The sequence below is a fragment of the Linepithema humile genome, chromosome 8, assembly GCF_040581485.1.
Source record: "Linepithema humile isolate Giens D197 chromosome 8, Lhum_UNIL_v1.0, whole genome shotgun sequence".
In the NCBI taxonomy this organism is placed as follows: Eukaryota; Metazoa; Arthropoda; class Insecta; order Hymenoptera; family Formicidae; genus Linepithema; species Linepithema humile.
Window position 1 is genome coordinate 9,085,571 of NC_090135.1, and position 26,751 is coordinate 9,112,321.

Below are 26,751 nucleotides of genomic sequence, written 5' to 3' on the forward strand. Positions count from 1 at the left end.
CGTTCGTGGTTTTCAAACCTGCAAATCTAAAACTATTATACGAATAAAATCTGCAGGAACATAAATTCAATTTAATACTACAATTTTTAAAATTTAATCATTTACCTTACTGATAACAATAAAGTATTAGACGTTTATTTTTCTCCACTCAAGTGTCGCCTCGCTTTAGCGAGTACGAAAACACCATGTACATGGAAGCAAGGAGGAGCGACTCGCACCAGCGATCTCGCCAGCATCTCTCCGTGAGTTCCTCTCATTAGTCGACGAACGTGCGGCGAACGGCGCGGTTCTCGAGATCTTCTTGCGAGTGTCTTCCTTATCTTCTCCGTTCCTTTCATCGTGCACCGTGAATATCCGCGTCGCGGGCGAGGATGCGCCTGAATTCTTCGCCCTGATTGTCCAAGTTTGTCGCCGCAAGTAATTCGATCTTGGCTTCGTGATCGATCTCGATCAGATTACATCGTCGATCGAATTCGACGCGAATAGCCGTGATGACGCGTACGATAATGCGATGATCGATGCAGGCGAGGTGAGAGGAAGAGCAGGCGGAAAAAAATCAGCATGAAGTGTTTCGAAACCTTTTTCAAGCACACCTGGCGGCCGCAGCAGGTGCTTCAGGTAAGCGAAGAGTAAACTCGGTCGCTCCTGTGTTATTGTTGCTGTCATCATTTCTCGTCACGCGCACTTGTGATCGCCACGACCTTATCGTTCAGAAATGTGTCGATCGTCACGCTAGACATATCTCAATATTCCGTTTACAATAATCACACTGAACACCATGTCGCGCAATATCATTGATACACACAATCAGGTATGACACACAGAACAAGCTTGTAATTCCTCAATCGTGAATTCCTAAAACAAAAGGAAAAAGAAATAAATTATTTCCATTTACGTAGCGACGAGTGGCGAACTTTTCGCAATTCTCGTTTCTCGCGAAGAAAGGTATCTCTCTCAAATGTGCAAACTGGAATTTAGCAGCGAGTTTTACCGGTTATGCGGGAAATAAATCACACGCGCATTAAGGATACTTTTCGTATGCAATTTGCCAAAATAGAGAAATATTTCACAAGAGTGCTTCGACTACCAGCATTAGCATACTTTCTGTTGAAAATATTGACTTATCATGGCGACAAATAATTGTACCGCGTAATTATTGTGCTGACTTTACGTCAATTATAGTCATTATAAAACATAATTAATAATATACTGCCACTAGCTGCACACTTCACTTTTTGTATTTTTCTACTTTTTCATGCGGCAGTTTGTTTATTCAATATTCAATAAATATTCAACATTCAATAAATTCCAAGTTATTAAACTTATTATCTATTTTACTAGCAAGTCATTATATCCGTGTTTTTATCTCACTTAATTCAGTGCGCACAAGTGCGCATATCGAAATTTTTATCTATTTTATACATAATTATTTTCAAATAATCTATTTCTTGATGACACTCGCTTGAACACATTCACGTATTATCAAAGTCGATAAAAATTTGTCAAAATGGCTACCAGCTAATTGATTAACAATCTTAATCACACGGTTTATCAGTCGTCGACCGACTTCTCTTTCTCTCCGTTGCAACGCGGTCGACGTTCTTCCGCACAAATCACCACAATTTTTCAGTTCGGAATCCTTGTCACGATGATAAGAAGTTGATGGACAGCGCAGCATACGATTTGCACAATCGTATCTGTCCTCGAGGAAAATAACGAACAAAATCGGTACGAGTTACGTAAAGTGTCGCGATTATAATGCGGAAACGCGCGTGTGCCGTAATGTTTCCTCGTGCACAAAAGCAAGATATTTGCATTCGCAACTTTCTTTTCTCTTATTCAGAATTTGCGTGACACATTAACATACAATTCGTACCGCAAATGTCTGTAACGTTTTTTCACGGTATAATAATAATTTTTTTTTAAATAATTAATAAGTAATAACTAAAATAAATAAATTGAAAATAATTAATAGCTAAATAATTTTGTCGCGATTGCAGTGAACAAATTAGAAAAAAATCTACTTTTGATTAACGTAATTTGTGAAGATCTTCGACAATAGCCGCGGGAGGAGGAGCCGGTTTATTAGCCGGAGCTGGTCAGGGGTCGTGCTTGATAAGCTCTGATAATGGCTTTCGCTCGAGTTAACTAGTCAGTTCCTACGGCGATTCGTGCGAGCGAGCTACTACGTGTCGCACGAATTCTTCAAAGTAACGCGTTTGCTGTAAATTAGCATTCAAAGAATCACATTTAAAAGTCAGAAACGCATTCCTACAATGCGATAGTAAAATATGAACAAGGACGATTACGTCAGGAAATATAAATATGCGTTCGACAATGTGAGTACCGCACCTACGCATCGAATTAATGTCTGTAGAATTTTTTTCATCAAATTACAATAAAATGTGCGGTATTGAAATAAATATTTCTTGCTTTCTTAAAATATACAATATCGCGCGACTTAAATCCGCCGTGTGTCAATCACTTATCCAAGAATTTTTGTTCTTAATTTTCGTAACAATGCATCGGCGATTGCATCATTAACAGCTACTCGAGAGAGCGATTAAACTTTTTGCAAAGGGATTCGTGAAAAAACGGACGTTGGTGAACAACATGATCGATCGCCTCTAATCGGGTCGTTGACTGTCGTCGATCCTTGAACGAGCGCGGTGAAAGTTGTGTAATTCGAGAAAAAAGCGTGATCTGAATCGGAAAGCGCGATTTAAGAGCACTGACAAGTGAAAACTCGATCCGATCCGATTCTTATAATTGCTGTGCGAAAAAGAAACCGACTCCGAGATGCGGTTATTAAAAAATTTCATGGAATTCTTACAACAATCGCGAGTGATTAAGTAGGGCGTAACAAACCTTCGCCAAGATCCACTTGAGAATTGATAATTATTAATGCGCATGATTGATCGTAACAGATGATGATGATATCGTCGCCGGGATCCATATGGCATTACTCGCACACACAAACAATCGCATTTCCGTCGTGAGCTCGATATGTGAGCCCGCAATGGAATCCCTTCACCTCGAAAAGCCGGATTCCTGTAGCACGCATTGCCGTCGCGTTTTGTGTTCCTTTCACCTATGGATTCTCATCCTTGCACGCACGTGTGACCGATTGACTATTTTGTAATCTTTAAAGAAAAAAATGTTCTATTTTATGCATTTTATTGTAGTATTTAATTCGCGAAAAAAGATTCTGCAATGTAAAATCATAGTAAGAAGAGAAAGACAATTAGAATTTGAACACAGTTCAGTGTTTATTCCGACTTATTTTACTCTATGTAATAAATTTTAAAAATTAATTAATAACAAAAGTTACAAAACAAAGTTTATAACTACGTTTAAGCTTTGATTGAAATCTAATTGGAATCTAATTCTCACTATGTTTTTAATATTATTTTACAAGCTTACCTCGGTCGAGCTTAATCCGGAAATATCACGACGACCCGAAAACCACATATAGATAATTGTTATCACACAAAATAAATACCGGAATGTCTGTTGTTGCTGCATTTTGAGAAATGATATCATAAAATACCTGACGAACCAGCAAATATTATTGTTTCAGCATTTCTTCAATTATATGATTTCATATCAATTTCAACATTTCTCGCTTCGTTTCTACGTGTCTGCGATAAATCGAATAAATATTTAATCATTTCAGCTAACACAATCATTTAATCATTTTTAATCATTTCACCTAACACAAAAGTACAGAAAATTATATATTTACTTTGCGAAACGACGTGCAGATTAAATTTAATGAAGGAATATTCCTAAAATATCTTCAAGCGTACCCGCTGAGTAAATTCAACGAATCAAACAATTGTTAAAACAAGGCCGTAAAAAACGAAAGCGTCAATTTTTTGCGCATTGACATCCGCGATTTAGTTTTCAGACTTTTTTCAATTCATTTTTTCGCTATTAAAAAAGAAAAACATTGGAAATTTATGATTGTATGCGAATAATTCAGAAATTAGTGTACATTAATATTGATAAAGATAACTTATCTTTTCCAGATGGATCTGCCGTCAAAGTTCGAGCCGACGACGAAGATGACGGAGATACATCGGCATGCCGGCGGCGAGACCACAGAGCTGGGTGAGGTGAAAGTGATGACCGCACCGAGTAGCAGCATGACGACGACGATGCTGAATGCCAACAGCAGCAACGACACGGCGCCGTGCAAAAACAGCGGCTGCAAAGTCTGGAGCAGCCGCGGCGAGCCGCGGTCCGAGAGTCCTTGGCACTCGCTCAAGACTATCTTTCTCGTTTCCGTGATCGTGGCGTTCCTCCTGTGGATCATCGTTTACACTCTGCTGGATCGGTATAGGATCCTGTAATCCATCGGATCCTGCGGGATTTCGTAATTCAGCACTGAGCATTGGATCCTGCGATCGCACGTGATTTATGATCGCTATCGGGCTCTGCGAGCCACTTGGTTTAGCAAACACGTTGTATAATCGACAGCAGGTCCTTTGACGAACGTGGCTTCGTGGATCCATCCTTACAATCATCAGATTCTGTGATTTTTCAAGTGATTCGGTAATCACATTGGATTCTGTAATCCACGCAATAACAGAATGATATCTGTAGACAGATTTGAATGCGCTCGAAAGCTTGAGGTTGTTTTGTAAGTCAAATTGTAATATTGTATATTTCGTACTCTTTTAAATATTTACGATATATGTGAATATTCGAATAAAATGCCATGTTATATATCTGTGCAGTCAAATTTTTTTATCTTCGTGTTCTTAAGCGCAACTTCTATTTAAAAAAAGCTGAAATCACGTAAATTTAGTAAACTATTCATTAAAAAAATAACTGAAAAAATATCACAACATCTACAAAAAGTTCTCTAAAAAAAGTTCTCATATTGTAGATTATCTGCTGTCAGTCAATTTATCGAAAATAATGTCTGCAAAGCTACAAAAAATTGAAATAAGATCTATATTAAAATTTAGATGTTTAGAAATGCTAAATGATTGTTAAATTAACATTGAAACATTTTGATATAAATTAAATCTAAATTTTGTATCTTAAAGTAATACTTCACATTCTCTCTCCAATTATTTTCTCGCTTCACGGTGTCGATGAGTCCAGATTAGAGGGGTTCCACTGCGATTTATTCCACCCTTTACTATTATACAAAGATTCGAACAGGTTGTATGCTAAGTTGTTATAAAAAAAACTAAAACTGTACGGCAAATTTTTACAATAAATTGTAAATAATACTGAGACGTAATTTTTAATAAAACCTTTAAAAGTTACGCAGTATCTTATAGTAACGCTAACAAAACTGAGATTTAGTTGAAATTTTCAACCAATTTTCGAAATGGACCTCCATTTGTCTTCCCTCAACGCTATTAAAATGAAGGTAACAATCAATTTTTCTTATCTATAAAATTTTATGAAAGCTGGAAAAACATTCGATGCTTGCTAATTATAATCAGTGCCTTGCTTCAACTATCTGAAAAACTCTGCGCAGAATTGTCAGAAAACACTGTATTATAAAATATAAAACATAATAAATGTATTTCACTTGATAAAGCATTTCTGCTATTAAAACATGTTGACAAAATAATCAAATTTAATACTTTTTTATGGCAAAAGTTTCTAATATTATTTTTCTTCGTAGAAAAAATATTATCTGCGAGTAGAACCTGTGATCATTAATTTAAACAAATTAAAAAGTTTATATTAAACAATAAAAACATAAAAGTATCGCAGGCGATAACCAGCCTCAATAAAAATCAATGCTAAAAAATGTTAAATTTAAGTAAACTGAAATATACTAAAATAATAAAAGACAATCAAATCTTAAGTCAACGCCAAACTCTGCAAACAGGCTCTGAAATGCCTAAATAAACACTACTTGTAAAATTTTATTAAGAATAAATAATTCACCAACGCGAGTTGGCGATTCATTTATTTTGCATTCTTCCGTTTCTTGCAATCGGCACTAGAAAATTATGCGACGTTAACGAGACTGCTAAATCTCGTGTCCATTTCTTTCACGTGCATCGCAGCTGTCAATTATCTTGTTGAAACAATTATCTTATTGAAATAGCGTCGCGCGCTTTTGTCGCGCACAGAAAGTCAGCCGAAAATTACAACCGAGTCTCAGTTCTGCTCTACAACATGTAGAATTGATCAAAAAATTTGTTCGCTGTTTTGTTTCTCTTACATGGCTCTTATGCTAATATAAATAAATGAACAAACTTTTCGATCGATATAAATTAATGGTGTTCCGTTTCATTTTTGGCCGGTAGTAGACGGTAGAGACAAGATGTGATGTAGGAGAGAAGAGAATCAACTTAACATAATTTAAATATCGCGCGTTACACAGATTTTGTAGATGGAATTTTAACACACACATGTCCTCCGTTTCTTTCGAGTTTTTCTCTATCTCTTTCGTTGACTTTAACCTCTTGACTTAAAAGATATACGCAATCTGCATGAAAATGCATGGAAATGCAATCGCACGCGAGACAGAAATTCTCTCCTCCCCTGTAGCACCGCGATGAAATTGTCGTCGGTAAAAAAAATATGACTGTACGCAATCGAACATGTATCTCGCGAAACAACCGCACGATAATGGTCTTAGCGAGTCGCGATCTGCCGATGCAGACGATGACATTGTCGTTATTATCGGGAACGAGCAGTCGTCTCAGACAACCGGAAACCAGCAGCAGCCGACGTCGAGCGCGCGCGAAACGGAGATGCGACAGTATCCGAGCGCGCAGAGATTACGGAATGACGGCGACGACGACGAAGAGGAGACGAATGACAATGTAATTGTTCGCTTAATATGTCCCGAGGAAGATTCTCACCGGATCGCGTGTATTTCAGTTTCCGGCGGAGAGACGAACGCTACCGCGGGTGATCGTGATCGGCTGGGACAGATTCCGCACGAGACTGTTGCTGTTCCTGATCGTCTGCCTTCTCGTCTGGGCTTGTATTTTCTTCCCTTTGCTTGACACCTGAACCATCGATTCTCCCCTTGCGAGATGACAACATCGACGACATTTAATTGATTCGACACGACGACATTCAATACGATGGCACGTACACTTTCACATTTACATTTACATGTATATATTACGTCCAATATAATTTTATATTTTTGGTATTACGTATTTACACGCTTAGACTTTATCGGAAATATATTAATTTATGTAGTGGCCTTTGTGGATAAGAGATTCAACGGCTTGCACACGGAGTGTCCACTGAATAAGAAAAATTTCAATTTTTCAGATCCATCTGTCCAGATAGTAGACACTCTGTTATTTCCAAACTGTCTTAAATCTTTTTTTTTTTTTTCAATAGAAATGTGCTTATCGCGAGATTTCCATAGCTTTACAGCACGCATTCAATCGTTTTAATACTTATTTTTATCTTTTATTAATAAATATAGATTTAAAGCGATTTGGAAATAAGCTCTGCGCTTTCGTAATGTTTATCCGCAATGTTACACGATTATCCTCGAGATTAGCGGTTACTAATCTCCTCAAAATCGGTCGCGATCGATTTAAACAATCGCAACCTGGAAAAGTCTATCGCATGCGCGATTAATTAATAGATATACGTACCTTTTATTTACAGAACACTCTTTCGTTGTATAACATATCGTTATCGTTTTTTTCGAAAAGAAAAGATGGTACTGAAGATACTGAAAGTTCTCGAGATTACGTAAACTCGAGTGTAGATGAGTGATAGTGCCTTACGGTGTAGTTTTCAGAATGCAGGATAAGTCGCCGAAAACAGAAAAACTTGCAGAGACAGTAGAGAGGAAAATAATTTTGTATAAAAAAAGGATTTCTTTCATCTCTGTTAATTTCTGTAAAATATATCCTATTTATCTTCGAGCCCAAAAGAGGCATTTCAAATGTTTTGGTGACTCATCCTGTCGAGTTTACGATCGTCAGTGATTCGTGACATGCGATGGTACAATCGATAGTCGACGGCTTATTAAATACGGCTCACAAATATCTACTAATTTGGCATGTAACAACCGTGACGGTACTATGTTTATATGTTAGCATCACGTCGCGGCCAGCGCATCACGTCAAGGGAAATTCTCAGTAAATATATATACGTAATATGTACAAAATCTATCAAACTTCCATCTTAAAGACCCGATAAAAATGTTGCCTACCTGAAGGATTCTTCGAGGAATGAAAAAGAGTTTGTTAGATGCCATATTTGTCGCTGCTTCATCACTTTCGATATTAAATGCTCCGTATCTTACATTCGCCCGACCTTTACGCCGTTCTCTTTGTTGCGACGGGACGAGCTGCGATGCAAGCGTTGCTTCTCTCTGGACGAGGTCCTTCGCAGGCTCGGCCGTTTCACCGAATCCGCGCTAGCGCTCAGACCCGCGGCTGAATTTCAAGAGAGAGAAAAATATTATCTCTTTAATTACTTTGAATGAAGAAATTAAAAATTTTTTTGGAAAATTGTTCGATTATTTACCGATATTGCCAGAGGACGATCGACTTGAACCGCGTCGAACGTGTATCGTCGAGGGATCGCTATCCGTTATCGCCAGCTTCCCCTCCACGGGCGTGAGAAACCATTCGGATCTAGTTCGCATTCGGGCGGTTTGTCTCTCGTGAACCTGCAATCGCAACGCAACGACTTATATTTTGATAAGAATAATCTTGAAAACGCAAAATATAAACGATGCTTCAGTCTCCTATATTACTGCTCAATTACTATCAATGTGTATTCGTTCAAGTAGGATTACCTGCGGCATGTAACTGAGATTCTTCGTGCTCTCGGCGTAGCGATTCATCGCGCGCAGTTCGTCCAGCGTCATGCCTGTCGCGGCGCGTCTAGAATGATGACTGCCGTTACTCGACGAGCGACTGGACGCCTAAAAAGTATTATTTATGGTTAGTTTTACCGCTTTGATTCCTTTCGGTGACGCATTGCGAGAATGTTGCAATACCTGCAATAGGCCGTCTTCTTCTAAACTGACCGAGAGACGCGTGTAACTTTCGAGTAAGGTGTTTTCTGGAATCATGCCTAACGACGCCGTGAGTTTCACGGACTCCGATGTGTGGACTAACGCTAGAGTCGACTGCGATTCTTTTTGGTGTGACATACCTGTCGCGTGAAGCAGCGATTATTATTAAACAAAAAATGTATAAAATAAACAAAATAATTTTTCCCTCTTCTACTGAAAAGAGAGAGAGAGAAAATTCTTCGGCACATTTCACACATTTTTGAGGACTTACTTTCTAAATTAAACTTTAGTCCGCACTCCTCGCACTCATACTGCAACCACGTCTTCTTGGTCTCCAGCGATAACTGTTCTGGAATTTATAAATTTATGTCACACTCGCGTGATTCACTTATCATAATTGAAGACGCACTCGTGTGAAAAACTTACTCGACACGAAAGTGTCCGGTGGATATCGAAAATTGAAGAAACCATCCTCCTCCATGTTTATTATACGGCCGGTTATGCGCGCGTAATACTCGTAATTGTCCTTTCCGAATAGATTCAGTACGCCAAAGTTGTCTATCATGAATTTTGTGATGCGTGTGGCAACCTAGAAGTAAATCGTCTCCACGTTATGAACGATTCTTTTACGGAGAAGCAAATTCTTATTTTCTGAATGTTTCAATCCGCGGAGTAACGTCGGCTTTCTTAATCCGATAAAGTCTGCACCTTAAACCTTAGAACGTCCTCCATCTTAGCAGTTTTACCATCGCTGACGCAACTCTGAAAGAACGAGGGTGCCACGGAGACCCCCAAAGCCTCGCTGTTCATAAATGTTTCCGCGATCTCGCTATTTACAGCTATTACCCTGAACGTTCCAAACAACAGCACCAGCAGCCGTTGTGTGCATATCGGCATGGAGGTAATTAATCTGCGCAAAAAAATTTCTTTCACGATGCAAATCGACGATCACGTGTCGCTCAAGGACGCATAAACTGATTCCAAGTGATTTACATGTGTATCTGGTCCCGTTGTTGTTCCATGTTGTCCAGCTGAATCAAGTTGAACAATTGCTCCTCGCGCTCCTTCCCAAACACGCCGCCGGGTATCTTGCGTAAAAATTTCTTCAAAACGCTAGCTATCGTGTACATGCTAAAGTTGTCCATGTTGACCAGCTGTCCGGTTTGCAGGATGTGTATCAGTTTCTTCACGTTGCCCTGATGACCGGGAGCGCGAAAGATGTTCTTTACAAATGGGGCTTCCTTGTTTAATATCAGTATGAGGACCTGAAACAGAGGGAAATTGTTAGTAGTATTCTGTTCTTTTGTATTTTGCAAGAAGGTACTTGATTGCGTTTGCTATTTACCAGTAAGGGACCGGGAATGTCGTTCTTGCATACTTCGTCCAGGGGTATCCCAAACTTCACTCTACGAGAAAGGAAAATAAATTCGGTTACTTGCGCGAATATCTTGGAAATCCGGGGATGATAGCGAGAGATGAATTGTGCGTGAACTCTGGACGTAACAAACCAAAGGGAGTCTCTCTCTCTAAAACGAGTGGGATGCTTTTGGAAGGTAATGCATGTATGTTGAATTAGATGCGGTGCACTTTGCTGTTTGTTATACAAAAACGGCGCTATCAAATGTCACTACTTTGTGATCGCTAAACAGCTCCAACAGGCTTCAACATACAATAGGTCAGCAATATTAACGCGATGGACTCGGAGAGATGCCAACACGCATTAGTGACATTACGTTACACGTAATCTTCTTAAACTCTGCGATTACTTACAATTCTACCGCGCTCCTCCCCAGAGCATCAAACATATAATGCAGAATGCCGATAATATTTGCCCGATATATTGTTAAATATCAATTATCACACATCTGCGAAAAAATTTAAAAGTTTTTTATTACCTCAATTTATTTCCTTATCCAGAAATAACAATATGCTTTATCTCTAGATCTCAGGATATGACAGTTAATATTTTCACTATTCTATTTATTCTTTGTTAATAATCATCTATAAAGATCTTCCAACTTGTGTAAACAATCGATTTATACTCATATCCTGATAAGAATCAATTTACATTGTGTAATTAGACAACTTATACTTCATACTATTTCCCCCTAAAGATGTTTTATGTATTTCAGTGTAACACATGTGTAATTACAGTACAAAATATAGTTTCGAATGACAAAGCATGCCAGTGCATCATCTGTCCAAGAAGAGCACAAAGTCACGCAGTATTTCTCATGTATGCTTAAATAAAAAAAAAAACTTTCTTTTAACCATATTTTTAAAAAAATTTAAATTAATTGGAATACAATGACAAGTAGGAAAATTACATTTTAATTTTATTTTCAAGTGATATACTAACTTTTCAAGGCGTCGCGGGCGATATCGCCGCCTTGAAGAGGGATGACCACAGCTGGTTACAACGTATCCTAAGGTAGCGGCGCTTAGATGTATTCTCTCTGCCCAATTGCTCATTCCACTAAATAAGGATGACAATGGAATGGAAGCACTAATACTGCTTTACTCTCTCGTCTTCTCCCGAGAGAAGCCAGACCTTCTCTGGCCTCTCGTGCTTGTTAACCGGTTGCTGAAAGCACACCGTTCATTTTTGTACATCACTTCAAATTTCAAATTTCAAATTTGTATTTCAAAATTTTTGCCACATTTTCTAACTTGAAAATTCGCTTTTTCCCGCAACGTTCATGTTAATTGATAACTTTGAACTAATATTTTCTGTCAACGTTATCGTTGCTATAATTAATGCTATTGTAATTTTGATTTTTTTGATCCCAGAGTTATTAAACTAACACGCGCGTCCGTGTTCAATCAAAACCCATTGTTACGCTTAATAGGTGCAATTAATTAACAATGGACAAGAGATATTCCAGTAAATTGAACAAGCGCGCTCTCTAATCGCGCGCAATTACTGCACTGATCTCTCAACTGCTTCGTCTTTAAAAATACTTTCCCAATTTGTTCATATTTCTTCATAAATCAATTATCATTTACAAAAAATGTGCCGAAAAATTCCAGAAACTTGAATAATCGTAAAATAATTTTAAATGTCCGGAAATCGTGATAAGGCGGTATAGGGATGAGGGAAGGAGGGGTGGAAGGGGGGAAGGCTCACCGAAGTAAGGGCGATGACGGTCAGATCCCGCCATCGATGTAAATTTCGTTCGACGGAATCCGCGCTCGTGGCTAACCTAATCTAAACCCCGCGCGGGGCAGCATCGCGACGGCGAACAAAACGGACGGACGGACGCGGCAGGACGCGCTCGCTTCCGCACGCACCCGCGTCTACGTTTCCATGGAAATATCGCGGCCGCGGAGCCGGAGCACCGACATCGTCTCGGCCACGCCACACCACACGCACTCTCGCCAGCCTCCCGTCACATACGCGTCGATACAGCGTCCACGATCCGTCAGTGGGGGGGAAAGCTCCAATTTTTTTTTTGCGCCCGTGTAGCGGATCGGCGCGAATATAGCTAATTGTTTATACCAAGTTCACACTGCATGTAATTTTAACGCACGCACCGGCATCCAATAGAACAGCGCATTTTCTACGAACTGTTGCCAATCACATTTTTATCCCTAGGAGAGAAATTTCTTTATTGGACTGTACGTTTTACACCGCGGTGTGAAATCCTTCATAAAGATTGCTCCGATTAGCTATGCTCCTATTTAACCTAAACGAGTGTTTATTATTGTGAATAAAGAAGTATACAAGCTTGGTTCTAAATCAAGTTCGTTGACAGTGTCATGTATATAATGTGTTCTAGTCTTATTAAGCTCGTAGCAGACATGCGTGATAATAATAATATTGTATATTATAATCTAAAAATATGCAGAAATAATTTTATCGGCGTTCTGTAACCGGAGAAATAACAAGCGCCACAGCACTTCAGGTAACATACATGTTTTTAAATATATTTTTTAAACTGTTAATATTTTATTCTTTCAGAATTTAATACTTTTTTGTATAAATTAAATCTCCAACTCCCTTAATGTTATTTATTTCTGATATATGTAGGAATAAAATTGAGAAATCAGTGTACAAAGACAGTGACATAAAAGAAGATTATATTAATCCTTTTAAAATGAATAACAAGAAGAAGGCGACAGAAGACAACAGCAAAACATGTGGATTTAAAAGAGGATTAGAAGCAGAGAGAATCCTGGGTTCCGCTGACGATAATGGAGAGCTTATGTATTTAATGCAATGGTGGGTGGTGCCAAGATATCCCTGCTTATTATTCACCTATAAATAATTGATAGTTAACTGATATGTCTGAACCACTTTAATTAAAAAAAAAAAAGCTTTAGAGCTTTTTAACTAAAGATGATCTTGTTTGTACAGGAAAGGAACGGATGTGGTTGACTTGGTATTTGCTAAAGAGGCTAATGTAAAGTGTCCTGACATCGTCGTTCAATTTTACGAAGATAGACTAGCTTGGCGTAAATCAAAATCTAGTATGACATAGATATATTCACTTGAAAACACAATATTCTAAATCATGTATTCGTAAAAATCAGTCATAAAGATTGATTGATTTTGCTTTGTATTGTAATCAAAATCTAATATGACACAGGTATATTTACTTGAAAATGCAATATTCTAAATCATGTATTCGTAAAAATCAGTCATAAAGATTGATTGATTTTGCTTTGTATTGTAATCAAAATCTAATATGACACGGGTATATTTACTTGCGAAAACAAAATATTCTAAATAATGTATTTATAAAAGATCGATTGATTTTGTTTTCTTATTGTATTTTGATATTTATTATGCTTCCATCGATATAATTGTAAAAAGATCGAACTGTGTAATATGATCTAAATATACGTATAATAAATGTTTTTGTTTTAAAAATTTTTTACTTTTAATTCTTAACAGGTTGCACTCTATATTTTGAAAACATGTCCATTGTTTTCTTCTTTGCAATTTTTAAATATAACAAAATGTAAATTTTGATTTTATAACTTGCGCATGTAGTCGCTTAGAAATATCAGCAAACAATTTTCGAAAAAGACAAACACAGGTAATTTAAATGACGTAAAATTAAACATCTCGCTTTATATATTTATTTCATCTGAAAAACAGCAAGAAAAATATATTAACACGATGTGAAATCAGGCTATTTTTATTTGCATTTTATTGCTGTGGACAAGAAAATAAAAGCAAATACACAATCGATAATATGTCACAATGTCTGTATACAATGTCGCGTCCTGTTATCAATATATTTAATCGATTGATATATATACAAACTGGATCGCTGATAGAATTATTTTCTCTTATTTACAGAGATCCATGTTTAATTTGCATTAAATTTTTCCCCGAGTTTTTAACAAGTTAGTTTCGAAAATGGACAATAAACAATGTAAACTTTATGGTATAACGTACTATTTACATTGACGTTTTACGAATACTTACTTTGAGTCGTTTGGAAAAAGAAACATAAGATACATTTGATAAAAGAAATATGTGTACAATATTATACATGTCGCTTATGCGCAAGAAAAAATCAAAATTTCCTCGGTCGACCGCGTTTTCGGGATACCGCGATCTTGTGAGGATTCGACCGAGCTCGCAGCTTGCGCTGCAGTAACTTCAAATTATTATCAGAGCTGGACTGCGTTTCACTGTGCATCCTCAAGTGCCGTAAGAACAAAAATTTAGACCTGATGAGCTGTTGGCAAATGTGACACTTGCGCAACCGTTGCTCTGTAAACGAAACAATAAGGTTAGAAAAACGATGAACAATTAGAATAAATTCGAGACATACCGGATTTCTTGGTACCATGCTGCAAAACGTGCGCGTTCAGCAGAGTCGTGCTAAGAAACAATTTCCCGCAATCCGTACAAGTGAGATTATTCTTCTCCCACGTATAATTGCTCCTCTTTCTTCGTTTTCTCTTCACCCTGGCAAGCATACTGAGCTCCCTCTTTGCCGTATCGCCGCGATGGGCCAGTTCCTCCTCTTCCGTCGAAGACGTCTCTTTCTGAACTGACCCTAAGGATTTGTTTGGAGTCCTGCATAAAAAACAATAGTCTGTCAAATTATTCTGAGATATTAAATTAATTAAAAATTAGATTACAAATTTTTATTTCATACTTAAAACGTTCAACTCTTGCGCAACTTAACGTTCAACCTTTGAAATTGAAAACTTTTATATGTCAAGGCTAAAGATAGTGAAGATTCGTACTTTGGTGAGACAAAGCGTAATTTGTGTTTCTTCCTCAGCGAATGAGCCACGCGAACGTGACGCGCCAGCGCGACCACCACGTCAAACTTTTCCTGACAAATCTTGCAGGGGTATTGCTTGTCCATTTGCACTTTGCCCTTTTCGTCGTTGAGCCTCAGAGCATTTTCTGGAGACTTCTGGCATACTCTGAGATGTGTCTCGAGAGCGCGTCGCTGTCGGAAGTTCCTTGAGCAATGCTCGCATCGCATCAAGCGGCTCAGCTTCGACGACAGCCTGTCCTCCTCTTCCTCTTCCCTTTCGTCGTCACCGTTATCGGAATCCGAGTCCCTCACCATGATGATATCGTTTTCTTTATCACTGGAATATTTGTCCGTGCTGTCGTCCAGAGTGATCTCCACTATATTGCGCTTCGCCTGCTGCTCCTCCTCGTCGACGTCCAGTTCGATCACCTCCACCTGTCACGAAAGTTTCGACAAATTGTTTCAATAAAAGAAAGCAAATCAATTGTTTTATCATTGATTTAACAAGTCAACGCAAATTGCAGACATTTATCTTACTTCGATTCGGGTATTTTAATATTTAAAAAAAATAGATAAAAACATGAGATAAATATATATATATATATAAGAATAAATAGAGATTCAGATTCAAAAAAATAAGTTCACAAGTTTGGAGATTAAAATTTTCAAAAGCATATTCGTCTCCAGTTCGCTAATCGCTTCTGCGTAACGTATATTCACCTCTCGCTGCCTCGTACGCTTCATCCTCTTCGCGTCTATAAATCCTCTTCGCATCTGAGACGGTGTGCGGCGCCGCTGTTTACCGCGTTTCTTGCCGATCATTTCGTCCTCATTCTGCAGCAACGGCGGTTGGAAGATGATCTCGCCATCGTCCCGATTCACTAATATTAGTTGCTGCTTACGCGACCGCTTGACTTTCAGCTGTAGAGTGGACGACAACGACGTCAACGACGACGACGACGACGACGGCAGTGGCGGCGGCGGCGGTGAATCGGTTAATGTGTCGATCAGTCGTTGCCGCTCGTTCTCGAATTTATCGTCTGTGGCGGAAACGCGCGTCAAATTGTTGGTCACAGAAGACAATGACGAGGAAAAGTTCTTGTTCAACGATTTCAGCGGCGTAGAATCATGCAAAATTGCGTCTTGCTTGATAGTGTCTGATGAATGGATGTCCTGCTCGGATTTTTCCTTTTCCGACACCTTCTCGCGTGAAGTCTTTAGATTCTGCAACGTCGTCTGGATCTCGTCAAACGTCAGCTCCGAGTCCGACTGCTGCTCGTCCTCGAAAAAGATATATTGTACGGTCGATTGCTCCATCAGTTCGCTCTCAGATACGCGATTGTCTTCGCTCTCATTCAATTCACGATTTTCTCCATCGCCTACATCAGCTGAAAAAAATACATTTATTAAGATTTATATATTTATGTGTAAAAGATAATATATACCAATATTCGCAGAATCGTCATCCATCATGAGATACGTGATGTTCGACTGCGTATCGGCGGTGCTGTAAAGAAGATCGTTGGATGTGGAATTAATTTCGAGAGAGTTGAAGTTCTGATGCGATTGATAATCTTGTTCTATCGTGCAGTTTTCTTCCTGTCTAGCGCTCTTCTCGCTGTCAATTGTGTTGAGAATTGACGCTTTGTCCTCCGCCTGCTCGCTCAACCCCTCAAAATCTTCCTTGTGATAAAACAGCTGCGGCTGAGTGGTCACCAGTCGTCTCTTCATTTGTGTCGGCTTTTTCACTGTTTGCACGGCTCCTTCGTTTATCAACCGTTCAACGTCCGTTCTACAAACATGTTCTCATCGTAACTTTTGTTACGAATAAACTTACAAAAATTAAATAAGAAATTTAAAATATGAAGTGTAATTATAAAGTTATAATTAAATTTTTATTAAAAATGAATTTTTTAATGTAAAATTAAGCAAGCTTTTGTTTCTCTGGCAGACTCACTTGGTGAGAAACTGAAAATCGTTTGGTGGCTTGCCAGATTCATCGTAAACAGCAACTGCAAACATTTCATCAAAATTCTCTACAGCATAGAGAGCCAATTGTTCACCCTTAGCAGTGATAAAAGTGGCAATCGTCTCCTCATCTTCTTCGCCATCGAGCTCGTTTTCCTGTAATACATTTAACAATAGCTGTTACATAAATGCCACAATTAAAATAATTAACTGTGATAAAATGACACAATAAAAGAAAACAAGAGGAAGAAGAAAATAAACTATAAGTCAAATAAACTAAATAACCAGTTCTTTGTATAAAATCTACCTTTAAAGGAGATGCTGCGCCGACATCTTCACACTCCCAGTTCTCAGAAATCAAATTCTCTGTTAACGGAGCAGAACTTATTTCCTCATATTTAATAGATATTTTACTGTCCTCTAAATTCTGTTCAAAGTAAACAGTTGCATCAGTCTGGTTATCAACTTTGTCTGGTAAATATCCATTTGTACCTACAACTATTTCTTCGCCTATTACCTGTAAAAAAAATGTAAAAAGTATATTAGTGTCGTACAACTTGGAAGTGTTAACCAACAAGATAAGATTCTGTACCAGTTTATCTGCAACATGCTCTTGCTTTATCAATGTCAAACATTGTTCAGATTGTTCTTCCATAAGACTGGCCTTCATAACCATCCCTTCAGCCATCATTCCTCCATAAATATTTAGCTCGTTGGTAAATGACATGCTGAATCGATTAATAATCAGTCACACATTGTTAGCATTGCAAGCAGCATCTATAAAAATAAGTAAAATAGCATTTTAATAAATATTGTCTAAATGTAAATTATCTAAATGTAAATTGTCCAAATAAAAAATGTGTATATATTATATTATATTTAATTCATGAGTGATTCTTCAGATTTTCAGTCATCAGTTTCTCCAAAAAAAAATGATAAATTTCCATGTTGTGTAATTATCGCCTTGAGCAGGCGGATTTTCGCAGTTAAAATATGTTGCGTAAACGCAGTAATCTAGGGTTATGTTTGCCCTGAGAGCGAAATTGAGACTTTGCGACAAAAAATGAAATAAACGAACGCGTACCTGCTCGTGTCCATGATCCGTGCACGACGGGCGCTTCGTTTTCCGTCGAGAAAAGCGACACGCCGCGACATACAAGGTTCACAGAATTCGACTACGGCAGACAAACAACATAGCATTAACGACGAGAACAACAACATTACGTGCATGGAAACCCGTAGTTCACTGACGATAGCGTTCCATGCATTGCCAACGATTTAAGCTTCATTCATTTGCATTCTGCAAGACGCATTGGGAAGTCGACCAATTATAAATCCAATTAAAAAAGCATATTTTATGCTCTTTTATATCGCACTTGTGATTGGATTCCTCTGTTGCATTATGTGCAACTGTAAAATTTGTTCAAATATGCAAGATCATAACTTCATCTCTAGTATTCATTTTCCTTCGGCTTGTGCATAGTACTTTTTTTTACATATTGTCAGCACTGGGTTGTAACGATATGGCGCTATGCAGCTGTAAAAGATTTGGTTGACGTGTAATTGTTTATAATTTTTTCATCATTTTATCGCTTTTTCTTTTTAACTGTAATAAAATTAGAGAAATCTCTCAATTTTTTTATTTATATAAATTTTTCTACATTAAGATGTGTTTAAAAATATCGCCGATTAAAATCGAGATAACCTTAACATTATTTTAAATTAAATGTTTGAACATTGATTGATTTTTTTTAACAATGTTGAATCACGCTAATTCAAAATTGTTTTTGAATTTCAGGAATACGCAGTGGAATGTTCACAGTGTATCGTGATAAATTATTCAAGACAAATTCGTGACGTTTCATTCTAAATAATTTAACCGGCAAAATGAAAGCGAAGTACGTTCTCTGCTTGTTTGCATTCTTCGTTACGATGCTAGCAACATCAACCGCTCAGCAGCCGGAACAAAAAAAGAAATCGTGGCGCGATAAGGATATACGAGACATGACGGAGGCTGATTTGGAGCATTTACTGGATCAGTGGGAAGTATGTCCATTAATCTGATCTATTAGCTAAATTTTATCAAATTGATAAAGAAAAATTATTAATTTTTTTCTCTGCGTGGCTCTGTTATTAATAAAACAAAAATCTAATCTTTTTGATTAATATTTTAGGAGAATGAAGAGCCGTTGGAACCAGATGAATTGCCTGAACACCTGCGACCCAGTCCAAAGATTGACTTGTCTCAGGTAATTGGTATATAATTTACATATAAAGATCTGTAGATATCAATTTATGTTTAAAATATGTGAATCTATTATTAACAATTGTGTAAAATTGTGTAGATAGATGCTTCAAATCCAGACAACTTGCTGAGAATGACAAAGAAAGGGAAAGGCGTTATGATGTTTGTGGATGTTAGACCGGATATTTCAGAAGAACAAGCTGAAGTTATAATGCGTATCTGGCAGACCAGTCTGCAAAATAATCATATTATCGCGGAAAGGTAAAGCTCCTTTCTTTGGTCATAAAAAATATTGCAAAAATTATATTTCTTGCATTGAAATTTATACATTACATCTTTAATAATTCTGCGCACATATTTTTATTAACAACTTTCTAAACAGCAAACTTGCATTATTTCTCAACTATATTAACTAAGTAATATATAATACTGTTAATATAAATGTGTAATTTAATATAATTATTATGCAGATATCCAATTGACAAAAGACGGTCTATATTCATGTTCCGTGAAGGATCTCAGGCAGTTGACGCCAAGAATTATCTGTTAGAGCAGCCCGAGTTATCTTATCTTACTTTAGAAGGACAAACTTATTACAGGGATGCAAAAGAACAGGTAACCATTTTCAAAATGTTTCAAAATTTAGAACATAAAGAATGAACGTCTTGCTATTTATAGATAGATGATACAGTGATTATAAATTATGTCGCAAAAAGAAACAACATATTTACTTTTACAGGCCGCAGCAGACGAATCGATCAGAAAACAAAGTGCCAAGGCAAGGCAAAGTAACGTTGAGTTATAATGAATCTCTTATGTTCTCCTGCATTTCTTAAACATTTTCTGTTTATGTATTTTTTGTACAGATATTCTTTTCAAATATTTTTTCTATAGTAGCTATTAAAGAGAGCGAAAGAGCAAACCAATTGTTTTTATAAATATTAAATATAATATTGAAAGCCTGAATGTAAAAATGCATATGATAAATAAAAATCTTGTATATTATATTCGCATTTAAAACATTTAAAGAACAACTCAAAGCGTGTGAAGGGGGCAATGACAATATATTTATCCACTATCACTTGTTCGTACTGCTCTTGCTGGCAGTTGACTCCACTTGTGCATCCATTGCTTTGACCTCCCGCTGAAGTTCTTTCACCACAGTCGCAAGAGCGTGTGGATTCACTCCATTCTCGCACAGCTTGATGCAGATACTTAGAGTGATTGGATCGAGATTCGTATTCAGCAACTTAGAGATCTGATACAGAGTCTGGAACGTCTTACGAGCGGCATTCACCTGATGATTTACAGGCTCTGGCATGCTGGCTCGCTTCCGTTCCTTTCTAGACAGAGAAATAAACAAAATATTCAAATTACAATACTTTAAATATATCCATAATCTGAAAACAAAAACTGATTTAAATAAAGGGATAAGGTCATTTCTAAATTTTCTAAGCTTTCTAATCAAAGCTCAAATTGGGTTAGATTTCCCATTCAGATCTTTGTTGACTAATTTGCTTGCATATTTGAAAAATAATAAATTCTCTTTACCGATTTAAATACTTACTCGTCGATGTTAGACAGTTTTATAATGCAAGATCACACTTTCCGTTGTGACGACATTCGTCACAGAAAAACAAATCGTTTCGTCGCGAAGCACTGCAAAATGCCCTCAAAACGTAAACATAAATGTTGACAGAATATAACCTTAGGGAAATTGCGAAGGTACTAGCAGAGAGAAGCCTGAGAGGGGATAACCCTAACCCTAAGCCTAACATGTTTATTTAAGTTAGACATCAACTGGAGATTAAAGGTATACATTTATGTTTATTAATGAAGTTAGAGGTATACATTTTATTAAATAAGTAATATTTCTCAATCATAATTAGAAAAAACAACTATTGAAATTATTATTTGAAAAAATTAAATTAACAATTTTAACAAAATTGCCAAAAATTATTATTTGAGGTTCTACGTATCGCTTTAAGAAATTTCCAACCTATTTTTAACCTTTTTATTGACTTGTCAGCTTTGATGACAAAAAATGAAACATATCTATTAATTATTTATTCACTTATTGACTAACCTTTACGTTACTTTTTGAATGTTTCTATCTATAAAAGAATTTTTCAGAATAAATCTTCATATTCTTGGCACGTTTGCAATATTTCATTAGAAATGAAATTTATCTTGTTTGTTTATCAGGAAAAAACGGTTGTACAACAGCGAGCGTCAAAATGACAAACAAAAATGACGATGTAATGAATGAGATCAGTTCTTCCTTTAAAAATAAGGAAGACATGATAGCGTTGCTGAAGGCTCTTTTCGTGCATGGATATTCTGACCATCCCTTTGACATATTGCCAGGTATGTCCACAGAGGAGCAACATGCTGCAATTTCATCAACATTCCAGCGCATCGAGAATGCTGTTAAAGATAGACCTTTAATGGTTAATTGGCTACAGAGCAAATTATTCGAAGACAATGATTGCAAAGTGCCTCTGGCACTGCTGTTTATCCAATTGTATGAAGAGCGTTCATCGCTTGATCAGGAGAAAACAAAATGTAACTTTAGGTAATTCGTGTAGATGACATTTTTATTGATACACTCTGCAAACTTCATAGCCACATTGCATGTAACGTAATAATATATTCAATAATTTATATATAACAATATATATAATATATGCTATAATTTCATAAGTTCTTATCATTTGCTTCATCGGACATTAGAGTGTTTAAATCTACATACTTTTAATTCATTGTTGAATCTGACAGTAATTAATCGGCAGACGTTTCTTTGCAGGGAAATATACCACTTTCTTTACAAAATAACGATGAATCAACTCCCGCCGCGGCTCTCGCAGAAATCTGCTAAGATTCTGCATAGATTGTTGTCAGAAATAATAGAGGAGGTGTGGCCAAATGCACAGCGAGAGCTTGTGAACTATCTAACCAAAGTGCAAAGTTTCAACAGGCCAGGAATGAGAAAAGTATATTCGAGAAAAAGTTAGTTTTCATTGTGATTTCTATACAATTAACCTTGGATACTTTTAGGGGTCTTTTAAGGTATCTTAATACCACAATTTTCTTCATAATTTTATATATGTACAGAGTAGTAATACTACATCTATCTATCTACACAGCACATAAGTTACAAAGAAAGTAACTATTGTCTGGACAAAATGTGCTCTCATCAACTAGAGAAAATATTTTACAAAATTTAGAGAATACAAAAAATTGATAAAATATAAAATTTATAATTTATTAAATTTTTATTTATTATTAATTTATGATTACAATATGCGCAACATCGCCGGCAACGCAATTGATAATATAAAGTCCTTAGAAGACCCCGCATTTATACTTTTATATGTTTTAAAACGTATTTAAAGGTTAAATCTCAATATAACTATATTGCAACTATCAAAAACAATTTTTACAAATTATTCTTTCAGGAATGGCTCTGAAGAGATGTACTGCAAAATATTTGTTCCAGATTTAAAAATTATTTTATAAATTATTTTTTGAAAAATTTTCATATTTACTATCTTAATTCTGAGGGATTTTTGGATTTTAGAAATTCAGAATTTTTTCAAAAAGGGCAGTAGCACTCAAGAGATAGGTAATTATTATTGTTTTGTCTCGAAAGATTATTGACGTGTTGATTAGCCTAATTATTTAATCGAACGCAGCTCTTATCGCGTCACAAATTACTAAATAAAAGTTTACCCCATTTTGCGAATATTAGGAAAATAGGCTGTTGTGCAAAAAACACACCTCAGGGCATATGTCCGTCTTCTCCCTTTAATTCGTCAATAGTGACACCCTTTTCCTAAATTCGCGCTAATCATATCGGAGTCAATTATTTAGTATTTCCCAGGCGTCGTCTTCCGCTTTGGAGTTCCAATTCTGTTGTGCTTTATTGTCCGCTTCAAAACTAATCAATGATTCTTCCTTCTTCTCTGTTTTCACCTGCTGCTTCTTCGAGGATATTGTCTTGCTCGCTTGCTTTGCGTCATTTCCCCAATCCCAGTCGCAATTCGACGTATTCGAAGAATTGCCAGTGGAAATGTTACTCCTAAAATAAACAAAAGTGAATTAATGAAAGCTTGTTAATAACTAACGATATATCTTATCGATTACTTAACGAAAACAGTTCCGTATGTTTATTTTCGTATTTATTGGCGATAAAATTCAAATGTGAGAAACTTAAAAGACACTCACTTCGAACTGGAACTTCTCACGAGGGACGATTTCTCATTGGAGCGATTTGCGTGTATCGAATCGTTATTCTGATACGTATCGGAGGAATACTGATATCGGTCCATGGAATCGTACTGCCTTTGTTGCTCGGCTGAATTGGTCCCAGCGATGTCACCCCATCCCCCACGTCTCGTTATGTCTCCCACCTGTGTATTTCTTTTACTTAAATTTCTCAGTTCTTACTTATGATTCGTGATTGCTAATCGACAATTTCGTTTTAAGGAGAACGAAACGACGCCGAAAACGAAAGAGCAAGCAAACGGAGGAACTTGTACCTTAGCAACGAAAGTATTGACCTGGGCTCCGACGTCCTCTAACAATGTGCCATCGCGAACCTAATAACGTAATGCAAAAAGAAAAAGGAAACGAAATAAAAATGTGATATTTTAAGAAAAATAAAAATTAATAAAACTTGATAAATTATAAAAAACAAATCTACGAAAATAATAGTCAACATATACATGCCTCGTGTTTATGGTGAGCGATTAAGTACATTTATGGATTTAATAATAAAATATAATGCGAATAAAAATAAATAAAACAGCAAGCTGTGTTTTGTTTAATTCTATCCTATTCTGAAATATATAATTCTTTAAGAAAAAAAATGAAATTTTAATATTATTAAAGATTATTCATTATTAAATCATACTACTAATATATTGACGAATTCTATTTTTAAATTACTTAGACTTCTCAGCTTTTGAACACCTGCCTTTTGCGACGCGAGTCCTCCGATCTTCATGGCGTTTTCAGTAGCTTTGCTCGCTATTTTCGACGCCGAGGAGGAGAATATTGACCAGCCCTGCAAAAAAAAGTTTAATTAATTTGAGTCGATTAAAAATTATAGAAATTTTTGAAATATTAAAAACGTACACTGGCTAACGAAGATACAGCAGTATCGAACAATTCCTGGGATGAACTTTTGGGTGGTGGATCCATTTGATAACCGAAACCGCCGTATTTGCCCCCTTGATTGGGTGGAATGTTACTAAAAAAGTAAATTTGAGATTAAATTAATTATCGATTACTATATAACTATAAAAAATTGCAATTAATACGATTTAAAATAACAAAAAAAATCTTACTCTGGACGACTGGCATTTTCGTTTTGCTTCCTTGCGAAAAAGGTTTCTGTCTGTGTCTTCAGGCTGTCCATATTTTGATAAGAGGTCATATCGCTCTGATACGAGTGCTCTTGCCTGCTTTCACCGAACATTGATGGTTGAAAATCCTTTGCTGTTGAGCTGCTCGGACTCCAGACTTCTCCTCGCGCCATCGACACGATCTAAGAGAAAAATGTACGTTTAAGTGATTTAACAGGTTAATAAATACAATAAAAATTGATTTAGACTTGCTTTCAATCACACAAATTCACAATCGCATTATAACCAACATATTTACCTTATCCCTATATAATGCTGCTGCTTTCGTATTATAACGTTGCGAGATGGACATGGATTCGTCCCAGTCGGGTTGATTTTCAAAGAATTCTCGAGCATTTCTGTTACCACCAACCTTCATTTTCTCCAACTCCACATCCTTCCATTTGTCCATAGAAATGGAACGAACGAATGACAGATGAACACCTAAACCACGATGCTTCCCAGAGCACTCCAGACATATCCAGATGCCGTATGTTACAGATACCCATTGTGGATTGTGGTTGCCACATTCGAAGCATTTCTGCAAAATAACCAAGTGTGATGGAGTTATTTATATAATATTCATACATTAAATAAATATAATATATATGTGCGTTAATATTACATTATGAAATACTGATGTAAGTGATAAAAATCACATTTTCTGTAAATAAAAACAAGTTTAAATTGAAACATCTGCTAATATTATGGATACCTAACTGGAATTTTTCACAGTCTAACACACACATATACTCTTCTATCTGGTTTTAATTGCACGTATTATTATGTATTTCATTTCATTTTAAACAAAACTTACATTGTTTTCATCTTTGGGCTTCAATTCACCCAACACTCGACGTGTCCGTGGACTAGCCATAGTCACATCTGTCAGTTGTTAACAAATTCTGAAATATAAGGTATACATAACTTTACCAAGGTAGGAGCACTTATAAATTGGAAAATTTACAAAGTTTTAACACACAAATTATAAACTTTGACATGTAAACGAAAAAATAATTCAAGTGAAGATTTAACATTTTTAAAATTACTTAAAACTTTTGATAATTCTAATTTAAGCATTTTGATATTATTTAATGAAAATATTAGAACGTATCGATGAGAATATTTATCTGTAATTAATAAGATTTAATATGTGAGACAGAGAAAATCTAATCAAAGTTGCGAGAGATTTAAAGTTTGACAAAAATTATTTCCAATTATTCATATTTGGGTATTTTGTTAATGACGATATAATGCGTCAACCAAAATTACCTCGCAGCTACGAAGTCATTATATTACAGACTTTTCTTTACGACGGAAGAACGGATCCTACGTGGACATATTGGAAAGTCGAGCATGGATTTTTACGCCTGGGAACGCGCTTGATGCATTACGGTTGACGTCACACGGAGGTTAAATTGTCGCCCGGAAGAGGTCATAGCGCCGCTCTCGATCGATTTGAAAATCGCATTTCGAGATGCAAATCGCAATATCGCATTTCGAGATGCAAATCGCAATATCGCATTTCGAGACGCAAATCGCAATATCGTATTTCGAGACACATATCGCACTTCGATAGATTTTTAAAACACGAATGTAATTAGTTGCGCAAACACTGCTACAGTTAAATGTAAATAAATTCCTTGCGTCCGCATTGTTTCCACAATTTTTGTGATGATTTGAGCCTGTAAATAAATTTTATATGCGATTAATTATTGTCTCGTAAAATTTCGAATGTTATAACGCGTTAAATATCTCACACTGTCACTATTGTAATGAGCAACATCACATCTTTGATATTGGCGATGCGCTTCTGTGTTTCTAGATTTTATCGAAAGCTCTTTGCATATTTTTGTTCCTTTGTTTTATCAAGATGCATTGTCAATTATACAAATATCGCCAGGTGTATTGTATATG

At 36.5% G+C, this 26,751-nt stretch overlaps 7 protein-coding genes across 13 annotated transcripts; 3 read left to right on the plus strand and 4 right to left on the minus strand.

Moving 5' to 3' along the window:
- The first annotated feature begins 46 nt into the window (after window positions 1-46).
- LOC105676759 (uncharacterized) lies at window positions 47-4,733 on the plus strand. Of its 3 annotated transcripts, none has more exons than XM_012374899.2 (2): window positions 47-811; window positions 4,032-4,733. In XM_012374899.2, the coding sequence occupies exons 1-2, from the start codon at window positions 779-781 to the stop codon at window positions 4,353-4,355; spliced, it is 357 nt and encodes a 118-aa protein (XP_012230322.1). In that variant the 5' UTR covers window positions 47-778; the 3' UTR covers window positions 4,356-4,733. The 3 variants fall into 3 exon arrangements, with proteins under 3 accessions (XP_012230322.1, XP_012230320.1, XP_012230321.1); XM_012374897.2 differs by having other exon boundaries at window positions 55-618; XM_012374898.2 differs by lacking the exon at window positions 47-811 and adding an exon at window positions 2,058-2,339.
- Window positions 4,734-5,116: 383 nt separating this feature from the next.
- Window positions 5,117-12,460, minus strand: LOC105676751 (unconventional myosin-IXa-like). 2 transcript variants are annotated; one of them, XM_012374883.2, is made up of 11 exons: window positions 12,111-12,460; window positions 11,343-11,567; window positions 10,329-10,389; window positions 9,977-10,248; window positions 9,692-9,893; window positions 9,410-9,572; window positions 9,255-9,332; window positions 8,966-9,123; window positions 8,762-8,890; window positions 8,488-8,632; window positions 5,117-8,396 (listed from the first exon to the last, which is right to left on the minus strand). In XM_012374883.2, exons 2-11 carry the CDS (start codon window positions 11,453-11,455, stop codon window positions 8,260-8,262), a joined length of 1,458 nt encoding a protein of 485 aa, XP_012230306.1. In that variant the 5' UTR covers window positions 11,456-11,567; window positions 12,111-12,460; the 3' UTR covers window positions 5,117-8,259. The 2 variants fall into 2 exon arrangements, with proteins under 2 accessions (XP_012230306.1, XP_012230307.1); XM_012374884.2 differs by lacking the exon at window positions 12,111-12,460 and adding an exon at window positions 10,754-10,848 and having other exon boundaries at window positions 11,343-11,561.
- Window positions 12,461-14,111: 1,651 nt separating this feature from the next.
- LOC105676800 (putative leucine-rich repeat-containing protein DDB_G0290503) lies at window positions 14,112-18,431 on the minus strand. Its single transcript, XM_012374971.2, has 9 exons — window positions 18,266-18,431; window positions 17,774-17,958; window positions 17,489-17,698; window positions 17,171-17,337; window positions 16,659-17,005; window positions 15,934-16,601; window positions 15,194-15,648; window positions 14,773-15,020; window positions 14,112-14,711 (listed from the first exon to the last, which is right to left on the minus strand). Exons 2-9 carry the CDS (start codon window positions 17,906-17,908, stop codon window positions 14,512-14,514), a joined length of 2,430 nt encoding a protein of 809 aa, XP_012230394.2. The 5' UTR covers window positions 17,909-17,958; window positions 18,266-18,431; the 3' UTR covers window positions 14,112-14,511.
- Window positions 18,432-18,594: 163 nt separating this feature from the next.
- Window positions 18,595-20,431, plus strand: boca (LDLR chaperone boca). The gene is made up of 6 exons (XM_012374967.2): window positions 18,595-18,740; window positions 18,980-19,227; window positions 19,356-19,430; window positions 19,527-19,687; window positions 19,897-20,041; window positions 20,166-20,431. Exons 2-6 carry the CDS (start codon window positions 19,069-19,071, stop codon window positions 20,229-20,231), a joined length of 606 nt encoding a protein of 201 aa, XP_012230390.1. The 5' UTR covers window positions 18,595-18,740; window positions 18,980-19,068; the 3' UTR covers window positions 20,232-20,431.
- On the minus strand, window positions 20,068-21,137 carry LOC105676798 (mitotic-spindle organizing protein 1-like). The gene is made up of 2 exons (XM_012374968.2): window positions 20,994-21,137; window positions 20,068-20,769 (listed from the first exon to the last, which is right to left on the minus strand). The coding sequence occupies exon 2, from the start codon at window positions 20,745-20,747 to the stop codon at window positions 20,505-20,507; it is 243 nt and encodes an 80-aa protein (XP_012230391.1). The 5' UTR covers window positions 20,748-20,769; window positions 20,994-21,137; the 3' UTR covers window positions 20,068-20,504.
- LOC105676796 (uncharacterized) lies at window positions 21,100-24,239 on the plus strand. 3 transcript variants are annotated; one of them, XR_010891433.1, is made up of 5 exons: window positions 21,100-21,239; window positions 21,632-22,001; window positions 22,233-22,435; window positions 22,885-23,051; window positions 23,915-24,239. XR_010891433.1 is itself a non-coding variant. In XM_012374964.2 (4 exons), the coding sequence occupies exons 2-4, from the start codon at window positions 21,664-21,666 to the stop codon at window positions 24,007-24,009; spliced, it is 636 nt and encodes a 211-aa protein (XP_012230387.1). In that variant the 5' UTR covers window positions 21,100-21,239; window positions 21,632-21,663; the 3' UTR covers window positions 24,010-24,239. The 3 variants fall into 3 exon arrangements, 2 of the variants coding, with proteins under 2 accessions (XP_012230387.1, XP_012230388.1); XM_012374964.2 differs by lacking the exon at window positions 22,885-23,051; XM_012374965.2 differs by lacking the exon at window positions 23,915-24,239 and having other exon boundaries at window positions 22,885-23,186.
- On the minus strand, window positions 22,006-26,264 carry ArfGAP1 (ADP-ribosylation factor GTPase-activating protein 1). 2 transcript variants are annotated; one of them, XM_067360217.1, is made up of 9 exons: window positions 26,107-26,263; window positions 25,652-25,739; window positions 25,094-25,375; window positions 24,778-24,977; window positions 24,566-24,680; window positions 24,405-24,494; window positions 23,968-24,027; window positions 23,654-23,838; window positions 22,006-23,507 (listed from the first exon to the last, which is right to left on the minus strand). In XM_067360217.1, the coding sequence occupies exons 2-9, from the start codon at window positions 25,709-25,711 to the stop codon at window positions 23,288-23,290; spliced, it is 1,212 nt and encodes a 403-aa protein (XP_067216318.1). In that variant the 5' UTR covers window positions 25,712-25,739; window positions 26,107-26,263; the 3' UTR covers window positions 22,006-23,287. The 2 variants fall into 2 exon arrangements, with proteins under 2 accessions (XP_067216318.1, XP_067216319.1); XM_067360218.1 differs by lacking the exon at window positions 23,968-24,027 and having other exon boundaries at window positions 26,107-26,264.
- Window positions 26,265-26,751: the final 487 nt, after the last annotated feature.